Source organism: Oryctolagus cuniculus, chromosome 7 (assembly GCF_051225735.1).
Source record: "Oryctolagus cuniculus isolate XC-2025 breed Fujian yellow rabbit chromosome 7, ASM5122573v1, whole genome shotgun sequence".
Classification (NCBI taxonomy): Eukaryota; Metazoa; Chordata; class Mammalia; order Lagomorpha; family Leporidae; genus Oryctolagus; species Oryctolagus cuniculus.
Window position 1 is genome coordinate 160,297,062 of NC_142873.1, and position 13,332 is coordinate 160,310,393.

General features: G+C 62.0%; 1 protein-coding gene across 8 annotated transcripts in view; it reads left to right on the forward strand.

The window, feature by feature from the left end:
- The window catches only part of RERE (arginine-glutamic acid dipeptide repeats), a 439,397-nt gene that overhangs the window by 423,266 nt on the left and 2,799 nt on the right, over positions 1-13,332 (forward strand). For all 8 annotated transcript variants that reach the window (XM_070079330.2, XM_070079333.2, XM_089301519.1 and 5 more), the window contains 10 exons: positions 3,907-4,069; positions 4,897-4,989; positions 5,728-5,927; positions 6,881-7,042; positions 7,481-7,594; positions 7,717-9,044; positions 9,165-9,387; positions 10,297-11,017; positions 12,215-12,361; positions 12,759-12,939. In XM_070079330.2, coding sequence (XP_069935431.1) covers positions 3,907-4,069; positions 4,897-4,989; positions 5,728-5,927; positions 6,881-7,042; positions 7,481-7,594; positions 7,717-9,044; positions 9,165-9,387; positions 10,297-11,017; positions 12,215-12,361; positions 12,759-12,939 — 3,332 coding nt within the window. The remainder of the gene's footprint in view (positions 1-3,906; positions 4,070-4,896; positions 4,990-5,727; positions 5,928-6,880; positions 7,043-7,480; positions 7,595-7,716; positions 9,045-9,164; positions 9,388-10,296; positions 11,018-12,214; positions 12,362-12,758; positions 12,940-13,332) is intronic.

Below are 13,332 nucleotides of genomic sequence, written 5' to 3' on the forward strand. Positions count from 1 at the left end.
TTGGTGCAGCTCCAGCTATTGCTGCCATCTGGGAAGTGAACTGGTGGATGGAAGACCTCTCTCTCTCTCTCTCTCTCTCTCTCTCTCTCTCTGCCTTTCTTAAGTGTGCCTTTCAAATAAATAAATAAATATTAAAAAAAAAAAAAGGCAGAGTTACAGAGAGAGGGAAGAGGGAATGAGCGAGAGAGATACCTTCCATTCACTGGTCACTCCTCAAGTGGTTGCAACAGCTGGGGCTGGGCCAGGCTGAAGCCAGGAGCTAGAACTCCATCCAGGTCTCCCATGTGTGTACAGGGAACTAAGCGCTTGGGCCATCCTCTGCTGCTTTCCTAGGTTCATTAGGAGGGAGCTGGATGGGAAGTGGAGCAGCTGGACTTGAACTGGCACCTGTATGGGATGCCGGTATTGTAGGCAGTGGCTTAATCCGCTGTGCACAGTGCTGACCCTTACACTCACTTTTAAGTGCATAGTTCAGTGGGTTTTGACAACTTTGTATGCCCATGTAAATAACGCCATCTTCAATTCATAGACCGTTCTTTTCACCCCAAAACACTTATTCGAGTGGCCCTCTTGTTGCAGCTTCCTGTCCTGCAGTGGCCTCCAGGCTCTCGACAACCACTGACTCGCTTGCTGTGATTACGGGTTATCCTTTCGAGAATGCAACCACACACACCCGTTTGTGTTTTTATATGTATTAGTAGTTTGTTCTCTGCATTGCTAAGCAGTATTCCAGAAAGTGGGTATCCTGTAATCCAGTTACCCTTTCTCCTGTTTCTGGGGCCGGTGCTGTGGAGTAGTGGGTGAGGTCACTGCCTGCAACGCCAGCATCTCGTGTGGGCGCCCATTCACATCCCGGTTGCTCCACTTGCAATCCAGCTCCCTACTAACGGCCTGGGAAAAGCAGCAGAAGACATCCCAAGTACTTGGGCCCCTGCCACTCATGTTAGACACAGAAGAAGCTCCTGGCTCCTGGATTCGGCCTGGTTCTGCCCTGGCCATTGAGGCCATCTAGGGAGTGAACCAGAGAATGGAAGATATCTCTGTCTCTCCCTCTCTCTGTAACTCTGACTTTTAAATAAAATGAATCTTAAAAAAGAAAAACACAATAGTTTCTGGGGCAGGCGTGGTGTGCAGTGGCTATGTCAGCACTCGGGATATCCACATCCCATGTGGGGAGTACTTGCCTCTCCCTCTCCCCTCTCCCCCTCCCCCTCCCCTGTCCCCCTTCTCTCCTCTCCCCTCTCCTCCCCCCCTCCCCTCTCCTCCCCCCTCTCCCCTCTCCTCCCCCCTCTCCCCTCTCCTCCCCCCTCTCCCCTCTCCTCCCCCCTCTCCCCTCTCCTCCCCCCTCTCCCCTCTTCTCTCTCCCCTCTCTCCTCTCCCCTCCCTTTCATCTTTCTTCCCCCCCTACCCCTCCACTCATCTCTCCTCTTCCCTCTCCCTCTCCAATAAAATGAGAATATAGAAAGAATAAAGTGTCTATGAATGTTTGTGTAAAAGTGTCGAGTAGCCAGGACTCAAACAAGGCACTTGAATATGGGGTGTGGGGATCCCAAGTGGTGACTGAACCATGGCGCCAAGCCCTGGCCCCTGTGTAGACGTATTTGTGTAAGCATGTTATTATTTCCTTTGGGTAAACACCTAGAAGTAGAATTGCCGTGTCATCCGATGTCTTTCTACTTTGTAAGAGTGGCTGCATTTTTCACGAAGTGATTGGACCATTTTGCCGGTGAGAGTTCTGGTCAGTGCTCCACCTGCTGCATTGAAGGCTTGTATTTCGTGTTTTCTTTTGTATGTTTCAGACCTGTGGAAGAGGGTCCTTCTTGCTTGGTTTTTGACCCTTGACTTGCAGATGATGAACTCTCTTCTGGATTCCTTCTCTTGTTTGCAAGCTGTTATTTAAGTGTTGAGCAAAAGTTGATGTTGCTTCCACGATGACTTCCTTCTGTGGTCCTGATGCCGTGGCATGCCGGTGGAGGACACGGTGCAGGCCGGAGGCAGGGTCCCAAGTGCCACGCCAGCTGCTTGGAGCTTTTTTCCTGTCCGGTGTCTGGCACTGGTCCTGTTTCTCAGCCTCCCTGAAGCCGGGCTTCTTTCTGGTCTGCAGGTTATGCTGTCTTTTGAAAGCATTTGCGACTTGCAGAACAGACATGTTTGAGAAGTGGAAGTAGTCTGCTGTGGCCGAGGGAGGTGCGGTGGTGTTAGCAGCACGTGCTGTTTGGAAACGTTCAGGGCCTTCCAGAAGACCGAGGCCGAGCAGAAACCAGGTGGAGCTGGTCTCCTCCAGCTTCATGTTTCCTCTGACATCTCCGGCTTCTCTCAGTCGCCAGCCTGCAGAATGACTCAGGACTAGGTGGAAGGAGCCGCTGTGGCTTGTTCTCATTCTTAGAAGTGTTGGAACTGGGCTGAGGGTTACTGAGCTGGGAAGCAGGCCGCTCTGGCAGAGTGTTTGCAGGTGCCCGGGGCCTGCTTTGACTTCTCCATGTGTTCTTGCAGGAAAGGTAGAGCCAGGTCAGTTTTCTGTGAGCAGATTCCTTCATCCTGTGGCCGTCTTAGGACTCTTTCCTCCAGCCAGCAGCAGAGGATCCGCACGGACCAACACGTCTCCAGTGCCAGGGACAGTTACAGATCAGCCTGTGGAAGGGAAGTTTCTGTGTTTGCCCTTGCTCAGTTACTGTGTCAGGGAACTGAGGGGTGGAGAGACAGGCGTGTGCACACACGGACTCAGAGTCGGCTGGCTCCCTGGCCTGGGGTGACGCTTGTCTGGTAACTCCTGGCAGACGTCAGGATGGAGCATGTCCCAGGCTGCAGGAGCTGGTGCCCTAGGCCCCAGCCAGTGAGAGGCCGCTTGCCTCATGGCCTTCTCTGAGGACCAAGTGACAGCTGTGGGCCTGCTCCTGAGCCCTGAGCGTAAAGATTCCATGCACGGGCATCTTCCACCCTCTCTGGCGTTGTGTGTGATGACCTTGACCCTTGTCCGCTGCAGAGCTCTGCTGATCCCTAGAACTTCTTGCCCAGCGTCGACACTCCTGTCTGTGACTGCTCCCTGCTAGTGTTTCCAGCAAGAGTTCGAGGGACGGGTGAGGCCCAGCAGCACTGTGGGCACTGGTTCCCACCTTCAGGTGATCCAGGCTCTTTGAGTGATTTGTTAAAGGAATCCCGGGTAGAGACGCTGTGTGACGTAGACCAGGCTCAGTGGAGGTGCCGTTTGTGTGCAGATGCCCTGTTAGGGAGCCCCCTTCTGCTGGGCCGTGGAAAGAAGGACTGCCCTGCAGGCTGACCTTGGGATGTGTGAGGTTTCACCTCTGCATCTGCACCGCTGTGCGTCCGTTGCCTGTTGTGGCCTCAGCATTTCCTCCAGCTCGGCCTGGGGCCTGTGCGGAGTGTAGAAATTGGTAGCCTGGGCGTGAGCGCTCTGTTCTTCCTGACCTCCCACTGGCCCATTCCCCAGCACCGGGCAGCGTTCTCTGGTTGGTCAGTCCCTTCTGCAGCAGTCCCATTGGCCAGATGTTTCCTTCTCACGCCCGCATGATGATCCCTGGAATACTGTGGATTAGGCGTCCTCCATGTACACACACCTGCTCACACTCACGCACATGCTCCCAAGAGTAGAATTCTTCTCCTGTTCTCTGTGTAGGAAACGCATCCAGTGCTCAGAGCCCGGCAGTGTCTGGCCTGTGGGGGACACTACTGAGTGGGTGTTGTGGGCGTGTGGAAGCCGGGCTCTGCTGATGGACAGGCCCTGATTGTGCAGCTCAGAGGCTTGTGTTCCTTCAGCGAGCCTGGTCCGGGAGCAGGCCTCCTCGCCTCTCATCCAGCTGTTCTCCCAGCAGAGAGGGCTTTGTGGGGGACTGGAAAGAGCCACCCCCTTCCCACACTCCCCTCTCAGCCAACCCTTCTCTCCAACAGGGGGAATTGATCACCTTCTATTACTACTGGAAGAAAACTCCCGAAGCAGCCAGCTCGCGGGCCCACCGTCGCCACCGGAGGCAGGCTGTGTTCCGGAGGATCAAGACCCGCACTGCGTCCACCCCTGTCAGCACGCCCTCCAGACCCCCCTCCAGTGAATTTTGTAAGTGGGGATCTTGGTGCCACAGTGAGTGGTGGGAGATTGTTCACACGCAGCTGCCCGCTGGTGTCTAGCTGTGGGCATTCTTGCCTTTGACCTGTACATGGGCCTGTGTGTGCGTAGCCCTACCTACGTGTAGCACAGATGTGGGGGCTGGGATTGAGTAGGGAGAGTTCAAGATTACCCACACATCTAAATATTTCTAAAAAGCCACCTTCACGGAGAGTCTATAGAAATGGGAGTCTTGGCCTTGGCCTGAGGAGGTTTCCACGTGGTGGAGGCCTGGCTGCGGGAGCCCCGGGCCCGTCTGCACAGTGATAAAATGAGCTGGATGCCCCTCTTGGTGGCAGTGTGATGGTGGAGCCCACAGCTCCTCACCCCCACATGTGGCAGTGCAGCCACAGTGCCCTGCAGTTCTGTTCTGGCCCAGAGCCACCTGAGGGCCTCCCGTGCTACACGCGCTGACAACCAGAATTGACCCTTAGAGTGCCGGGAGGTCCTAGGGAGGGCTTCAGTGATGCCCTTCTCCCGTTTCAGAGTCTTGGTGGGCATCAGCGCTTGCCCCAGGATGCAGGTGCAGCATTAGTCCCCCAAAGCCAGCACAGCAGGCCCTTGAGGGCCACTCTTCATGAGCACTGTCCCACCCTGAGTGGTGGCCCAGAGCCTGGTGCAGACAAGAGGTCACAGGGGTGTGTGTGTGTGTGTGTGTGTGTGTGTGTGTGAGAGAGAGAGAGAGACAGAGACAGAGACAGACAGACACCGAGACCCATTCTGGGCCCAGCCTAATGGTGTTTTCTCCCCTTCTCCCACTGTGTACCTGCCACGTCCAGTGGACCTGAGTTCTGCCAGCGAAGATGACTTTGACAGTGAGGACAGTGAACAGGAGCTGAAGGGGTACGCCTGCCGCCACTGCTTCACCACCAGTAAGTGGCCTCGGCCGGGGACAGGGGGCGTGTCCAGGTTCTGAACATTTCGAGCATCCGTGTGGACACCTGCCCACGGCAGTAATTGATTTGACATTTGCATTGTGTTTGGAGTTGAGAGTGTTTTTCCTTTTTTAAAGATTTATTTATTTTCAAAGCAGAGTTAGAGAGGGAGAGAGAGGGGGGGGGGGAGGGAGAGAGAGAATCTTCCATCTGCTGATTCCATTCCCCAAAGAGCTGCAACAGTCAGGTCCTTGGTCAGGCTGAGGTCAGGATCCTGGCGCTCCATCCGGGTCTCCCACGTGGGTGCAGGGCCCCAAGCACTTGGGCATCCTCTGCTGCTTTCCCAGGTGCATTAGCAGGGAGCTGGACTGGAAATGGAGCAGCTGGGACTCCAGTTGGCACTCACATGAGATGTAATAAGCATTGCAGGCGGCAGCTTAGTCCATATGTCACAGGGCAGGCTCCAAGCGTCTTCTGCAGTCAGTGTGAGGTACTGAACTGACGGTGGCAGGACACACTCAAGTTGAGGGGACAGGAGTGCTGGGTTTCCTGGGAGCTTGCAGCCAGGAGTGAGGGGTAGAGGAAGCCTGCCGCCGCTGTCCTCCCCGCTCCCCGCCACCGCATGGCTCTGGTGGGGCCAGGGTTGGGCGGAGCCTGCAGAAGGGCTCCGCCCAGCCTTCCCTGGCGAGGGCGTGGTTTCCAAGGTTGGCACCCTTTGCCTCTGTCCTTGCAAAGCCTCCAAAGACTGGCACCACGGGGGCCGGGAGAACATCCTGCTGTGCACCGACTGCCGCATCCACTTCAAGAAGTACGGCGAGCTGCCCCCCATCGAGAAGCCCGTGGACCCCCCGCCGTTCATGTTCAAGCCCGTCAAGGAGGAGGACGATGGGCTCAGCGGGAAGCATAGCATGAGGACGCGGCGGAGTCGGGGCTCGGTGAGTCGGCGTCCTCAGGGGCTGCGCCTCCCGGGAACTGGGGTGCTTGCTGACGTGTGGCCACCGGGGCCGGCAGGGAAGAGGCTGCCCTTGAAGCGAACGCTTGGCCCAGAGGCTTTTCCCGCTGGCCGTTCTGGGGGTCTGTGGGTGCCCATCCTGAGGGCAGTTTTACAGAGAGCTCTTTGGTGATGATTTCTGGCCCAGGGAGGCTCTCCAAGTCCCTCAGAGCTCCCCCTGGCCTGTGGGCCGCTCACCTCCAGTGTGGCTGTCTCTGCAGCTGTGCCTTGGCAGGCCCATGTCTGTACTCACTGCACAGCCTCTTCTGTCCTGGCGCTTGTTGCCCAGCGTGGGTCTGTGGCCAGGGCTTCAGGGGAGGGGTTTCCAGATCTGGGGCCGAGGATACCGACAGTGTCTTTCTCTCCCATGGGCCTCCCCAGGCCCTTTCGGCAGGTGGCTGGGGCTGTCCACCCCCTGGGCCCCTCGCGTTGTCCCAGAAGGAGCAGGTGAAGCAGCCTTAATCACCACACCCTAATCTCTGTGGAGCCCCTGGCCCTGCAGAAACAGAGATGTGCTTGGCGCCTGCAGGAGCTGGGCCTCATCTTCGTGGCTCTTTCCTGCGCGGTCAGATGATCTCTGCGAGTGTGTGATCCAGTCAGATTGTGTTGCCTTGAGAGAACAGGCAGTTAGCTGGAGTAAACCGTCAGAGCGCACAGCCCTGACCAGGCCTCCCCACCCTGCGCACGGCGCCTCCAGGGTCTGGGTGTGGAAATGGCTCACCTTTCTCCTTACCCCCACTTCACTGTCCTCAGCCCCTCCTGTGTGTTCCATGCTGCAAGGAAGGGTCATGCAGGGGTACCTGTTGTTTGCTGGGACTGAGATTGGCCACAAGGCTTGTGGGGGGACCACGTGGTGCTGGGGATCCAGCCTCACCAGCCCCCGGTTTGGGTGGCCAGATGTCTACACTACGTAGTGGTCGGAAGAAGCAGCCAGCCAGCCCTGATGGCCGCGCCTCGCCCATCAATGAAGACATCCGCTCCAGCGGCCGGACCTCCCCCAGCGCTGCCAGCACCTCCAGCAATGACAGCAAAGCAGAGACGGTGAAGAAGTCAGCCAAGGTCGGGCTGGGGAGAAGGGTGGTGGGGTGGGGGCTCCTCCCTCCCACCCTCGCACCAAAGCTGAGTTCTGGAGCTGGTATTCAGCGTCCTCACGTGGGTCAGGGTCCTTCTGGAGCCCCTCCGGGCGCCGACAGTGCCTGTCCTGGCACTTGTGGGTGGAGGTGTGAGGCCTAGAGAAAGAAAGGGGCCCTGCTCAGCTCCCAGCGCCAACCGGGAGCTCCCGAGGCTGGGGCGGGGACGTCTGGGCAGGCTCTGCTCGCGGAACAGGCCGTGGCCATCCCAGGCGCCTGCTCCTTGCTGGCTCCAGCGGCCCCTTCCAGCTTCCTTGCACGGGGACTCCCGTGAGAGCAGCGACCACAGACAGTTGTAGTTCCCTGCTGAGGCTGCTGGGCCACCCTCGTCTGCCCGACTCCTCCTCATGGGCTTTTCCCGCTGCAGAAGGTGAAGGAGGAAGCCTCATCCCCTCTCAAGAGCTCCAAGCGCCAGCGGGAGAAAGTGGCATCTGACACGGAGGAGTCCGACAGGACCAGCTCCAAGAAGACGAAAACCCAGGTGAGCTCCTCAGCCGCGCCGCTGGGGCTGGCCGTCGGGGCTGGCCGCCACCTCGCACGGGCGGTTTCCATGTGCTGGGCGCTGGCTGCCCTCCCAGGCTCCCCTCCCTTTTCTGGCTGCAGGAGATCAGCCGGCCCAACTCTCCGTCCGAAGGCGAGGGCGAGAGCTCGGACAGCCGCAGTGTCAACGACGAGGGCAGCAGTGACCCCAAGGACATCGACCAGGACAATCGCAGCACGTCCCCCAGCATCCCCAGCCCCCAGGACAATGAGAGTGACTCGGACTCGTCGGCCCAGCAGCAGCAGCTGCTGCAGGCCCAGCCCCCGGCCCTGCAGGCGCCCGGCGGTGCTGCCACAGCTCCCCCCACGGCCCCGGCCGGGCCGCCCCAGCTCCCCACCCCAGGCCCCACACCCTCCGCCCCTGCGGCGCCTGCGCAGGGCTCCCCCGCGGCGGTGCAGCCCCCCAGCCAGGCTCCGGCTGCGGTGGCGCCCGCGGCACACTCGCACGTCCAGCAGGCTCCTGCGCTGCACCCTCCACGGCTGCCCTCGCCACACCCCCCCGCCGGCCAGGCCCCTGCTGCCACTCACAGCCAGCCGGCCCTGCACAGCCAGGGCCCGCACGGCCTGCAGGCCGGCCCTCTTCTGCAGCACCCGGGCCCCCCTCAGCCCTTCGGCCTCCCCCCTCAGGCCTCCCAAGGGCAGGCCTCTCTGGGCGCCTCCCCGGCCGCAGCACACCCTCACAGCACCCTGCCGCTCCCGGCCGCCCAGGCAGCGCTGCAGCCCCAGCAGCCCCCGAGGGAACAGCCCCTGCCGCCGGCGCCCTTGGCCATGCCGCACATCAAGCCCCCTCCCACCACGCCCATCCCCCAGCTGCCAGCACCTCAGGCCCACAAGCACCCGCCTCACCTCTCAGGGCCCTCGCCCTTCTCCATGAACGCCAACCTGCCGCCCCCTCCGGCCCTGAAGCCCCTGAGCTCCCTGTCCACACACCACCCCCCCTCAGCCCACCCACCTCCGCTGCAGCTCATGCCTCAGAGCCAGCCGTTGGCCTCCTCGCCCGCCCAGCCCCCTGGGCTGACCCAGAACCAGAGCCTGCCCCCTTCTGCCGCTTCCCACCCCCCAGCCAGCCTCCACCAGGTGCCCCCCCAGCCCCCATTCGCTCAGCACCCCTTTGTCCCTGGAGGCCCGCCCTCTATCACCCCTCCCGCCTGCCCCTCCACCTCCACCCCACCCGCCGGACCCAGCACCCCGGCCCAGCCGCCTTGCTCGGCTGCTGTCCCCTCGGGAGGCAGCGTTCCAGGGGGTGCCGCCTGCCCGCTCCCCGCCGTGCAGATCAAGGAGGAGGCTCGGGAGGATGCCGAGGAGCCCGAGAGCCCCCCGCCCCCACCGAGGAGCCCGTCCCCTGAGCCCACAGTGGTGGACACTCCTAGCCACGCCAGCCAGTCTGCCAGGTATTGGTTCCTGGGAACCCAGGTGCGGTGTGCAAGACAGGCTGGGCAGGCGGTTTGGTGGGAAGTAGGGCAGGTGAGGCCCCGGCAGGAGCCTGCAGCCAGAGACGTGGCCTCTCCTAGGTTCTACAAACACCTGGACCGGGGCTACAACTCCTGTGCGCGGACAGACCTGTACTTCATGCCTCTGGCCGGATCCAAACTGGCTAAGAAGAGGGAGGAGGCCATTGAGAAGGCCAAGCGGGAGGCCGAACAGAAGGCGCGAGAGGAGCGCGAGCGGGAGAAGGAGAAGGAGAAGGAACGCGAGCGGGAGCGCGAGCGCGAGCGGGAGGCGGAGCGCGCGGCCGTGAGTCTGGGGTGTCAGGCGCCTGCGGGAGGGCACTGGGCTGCAGCCCTCGCGTGGGCTGCTTGGCGTGTTCTCCTGGAGTCAGAGGATCAGGTGCTGGTTGTACCCATCCCAGGCTTTGGTGACAGGGGTGGGGCGTCTGAGCCCAGGTCATCGGGTGCCCTCCAGGTCCCAGCGGACCCACACCAGTGCCTTGAGTCCACCTGCCTGGGGGCTGCCAGAGTGGGGCCTCTTCTCTCCCTGTACCTCAAAGACCTGTCGCCTGTGTAGTTCCAAGGGGCCAGCAAGAAACACACGGGAGGACCTGGGAGGAGAAGCTGGGGCTCAGGGCGTGTTGCAAGGCCACGCTGAGCTGCCTAGGCAGGAAGGAGACTGATTGCAGTGCCTGGTTTTGGAGGTTCACGTCCAAGCTGGGGCAGCTCTGCCAGTGTGGCGTCTGCTGAGGGGGCGGCTGGCGGTGATGGGTGTGTCCAGCAATGATCACACGGAGAGACAGGGAGCTGGGTCTCCTCCTGGCTTAGTCACAGCGGCGCCATGCCCATCTTAGTCCATTAACCTTACCCATTAACGTAAGGCTTTAGGAACCAAGCCCCTAACATGTGGGACCTGTTTCTGCAGGTGGGGCAGGGAGAGCCAAAACAAGTGTGGTATGGGGGGCATCCTGACTCATTCGGCTCACCCCTCCCTGCCCCGACTCCTCTAGGTCCCCATTACCCTGGCCACAGCAGGTGCTGCAGGCAGAAAGGAGACTGTCACAGCACGGTCTGACCGCATGCTGGCGCCAGGCCGTGGCCAGCTCTCCGTGTCGGGGTGCAGGGCCAGGGCCCCTCCCGTGGGGCACAGTGGTGCACATCGGGCTCGGACCCTGTGCGGCGAGGCTGCCGCCTCACACCCTCCTTCCTTCAGCAGAAGGCGTCCAGCTCAGCGCACGAAGGCCGCCTCAGCGACCCCCAGCTCACGGGACCTGGCCACATGCGGCCCTCCTTCGAGCCACCGCCCACCACCATCGCCGCCGTCCCCCCGTACATCGGGCCTGACACGCCCGCCCTCCGGACTCTGAGCGAGTACGCTCGGCCCCACGTCATGTCCCCCACCAACCGCAATCACCCCTTCTACGTGCCCCTCAACCCCACCGACCCCCTGCTGGCCTACCACATGCCCGGCCTCTACAACGTGGACCCCACCATCCGCGAGCGGGAGCTGCGGGAGCGTGAGATCCGCGAGCGGGAGATCCGTGAGCGGGAGCTGCGGGAGCGGATGAAGCCGGGCTTCGAGGTGAAACCCCCGGAGCTGGACCCCCTGCACCCGGCCACCAACCCCATGGAGCACTTCGCCCGGCACAGCGCCCTCACCATCCCCCCTGCTGCTGGTCCCCACCCGTTTGCCTCTTTCCACCCGGGCCTGAACCCACTGGAGCGCGAGAGACTGGCCCTGGCAGGTCCCCAGCTTCGACCTGAGATGAGCTACCCCGACAGACTGGCGGCCGAGCGCATCCACGCCGAGCGCATGGCGTCCCTGACCAGCGACCCCCTGGCCCGGCTGCAGATGTTCAACGTGACCCCGCACCATCACCAGCACTCGCACATCCACTCCCACCTCCACCTCCACCAGCAGGACCCCCTCCACCAAGGTAGGTGCCCGGGCCGGGCTGCACGGGCAGGGGCGCAGGTCCGGAGCGGGGACAGAGCCGTCGTCCGCATCAGGTGGCTTTCGGTGTTTTAGCAAAGGTGCTTGAGAGTCGCTGCTCAGGAAGGAAAGTTTATCTCTGCCCACGGTTTTGGAGATAACACCATCCAAGGTCGAGTGGGCCCGTCAGTGCTCACATCCGGCGAGGCGAGGGGGTGCTCAAGGGACTGTCCCATTGCGAGCCAGGAAGCAGCGGGAGAAGCCAGGCCCAACTGGCTCAAGTCACCAGCCTCCCTTGGAACTGCCTTGACAGACACTATAGTTGTGTCAAGTCCGCCCTTCTTACTCCATTAACGTAAGACTTTGGGGACCAAGCCCAAAGTAGAGTGGGGTAGAGCATAGTCTACACTCATGGGGTGGAGTGGGGTAGAGTGTAGTCTACACTCACTGGGCAGGGTGCAGGCCGGCGAGGGCCCCGAGGAAGGCCTGGTGGTGTGCACAGTAGGCAGGTGTACAAGTGGAAGATAAATCAGAGTGAGCTAGAGAGCTGGCAGCGGGGGAGGGGGGATGGGGGTGCTGGTGCTGTCAGGAAAAGCTGTCTGGAGGTGACCCAGCAGAGACGCAGGGGGCGGAGGGTGAGGTGTGGAAGGCACGCGGGAGAGTGCCTGACTCCAGGGAACCCCGAGAGCCTCCCTGGAGACAACGTTGCTTGTTGGAGGCCCTGCCAGTTTATGCTGGTGACTTGAGCCAGGGAAGGGGGCAGAGCTGGTACAGTGGGGCCAGAGCGTAGTGACGTGCTGGTGGCGCTGGGCTCAGTCTCCATCTGTCTGCACAGCTGCTCTGCTGGCCTTCCTTGGCCGCCCCAGGGAGGCATTCCAGGTGGTAGGGGCCCAGTCCAGCCCACAGTGTGGACAGGAAACACCTGCTGGGCAAGACTGGGGCATCAGCCAGGCAGGCTCTGTCGGCAACAGCTCCGTAACAGGCCAGGCCAGCGCTACTAGTAGAGGGTGCTTGGGAGTCTGCTCAAATGGTTGGCTCTGGAGGCTCCCTGAAGGTGGGGCTGCCGGTGGCAGTGCCAGCCCTGGTGACCCGGAGCCAGCGCAGGTGAGGAGGCAGTCGCTGGCGATTCTGCTAAGGAGGGCAGGTGCTGGGAAGACACAGGCTCGTGCACTGCCTATAGCTGGACTTCTGCCTTTTTTAGGTTCAGCAGGCCCAGTTCACCCACTGGTTGACCCCCTGACTGCTGGCCCTCACCTGGCTCGCTTCCCCTACCCCCCCGGGACCCTCCCCAACCCTCTGCTGGGACAGCCCCCCCATGAGCACGAGATGCTGCGTCACCCGGTGTTTGGTAAGAATTGGCCTGAAGGCGGGAGGGTGCCACGCAGGCGTGGGGCTGGAGCTCTGGGTGGCTGTCTGCACCAGCGTGCACCTGCCTCTCCGTGCGGGAAGAAGGCCGACAAAAGTCCTGCTCTCAGTAGGGCTCCGTGGGCCGGGTGGGTCACAAATGCAGAACGAAACCCAACAGCCTTGCCAGAGTGGGCGCTGGGGCGGCAGCACAGTAGCAGAAGCGCCTGAGCCCTGGAGCCTCCTGGGGGCGGGGCTTCTCCCTCCCCTGAGGCTGTGCTCTGAGGAGGGGCGGCCTGGCCGTGGGGGGAGCCGCCCTGGTCATCGTGCTGTGCTGCCCTGCCCGTGTCTGCCCACTGCTCCGGCTGTTTGTGTAGCGGAAGCTGTTGTGTGTTTGGCAGGCACCCCCTACCCCCGAGACCTGCCTGGGGCCCTCCCGCCCCCCATGTCGGCGGCCCACCAGCTGCAGGCCATGCACGCGCAGTCAGCCGAGCTGCAGAGACTGGCCATGGAGCAGCAGTGGCTGCACGGACACCCCCACATGCATGGAGGCCACCTCCCCAGCCAGGAAGATTACTACAGGTGAGGAGCAGGGGCCGTGTGCGGCCAGCTCCTGCCCAGGTGCCCAGGGTGGCCACCCCCCGTGGCTTGGCCCAGCTCTCCTGAGCCCTGGGGGCCCCGTGGAGCCTCCTGAATGGGAGGGGCAGAGGAAGAGAGGCCCGGAGCCCACTGGGTCAGCACTGGGCTTTGCCTCCGTGGGGGCCCTGGCCTGCAGGTGCAGGACTCTGAGCTGCCTCAGAGAGGTGGTGCTGGGATGACGGCCTGCCCTGCCCCGCCCTCCCTTCCCTCCCTGCCCTGCTCTCCCTGCCCTGCCCTCCCTGCCTGCCCTGCCCCGCCCCGCGCTCCCTCCCCTGCCCTGCCCCGCCTGCCCTGCCCCGCCCTGCCCTGCCCGCCCGCCCTCCCTCCCCTGCCCTG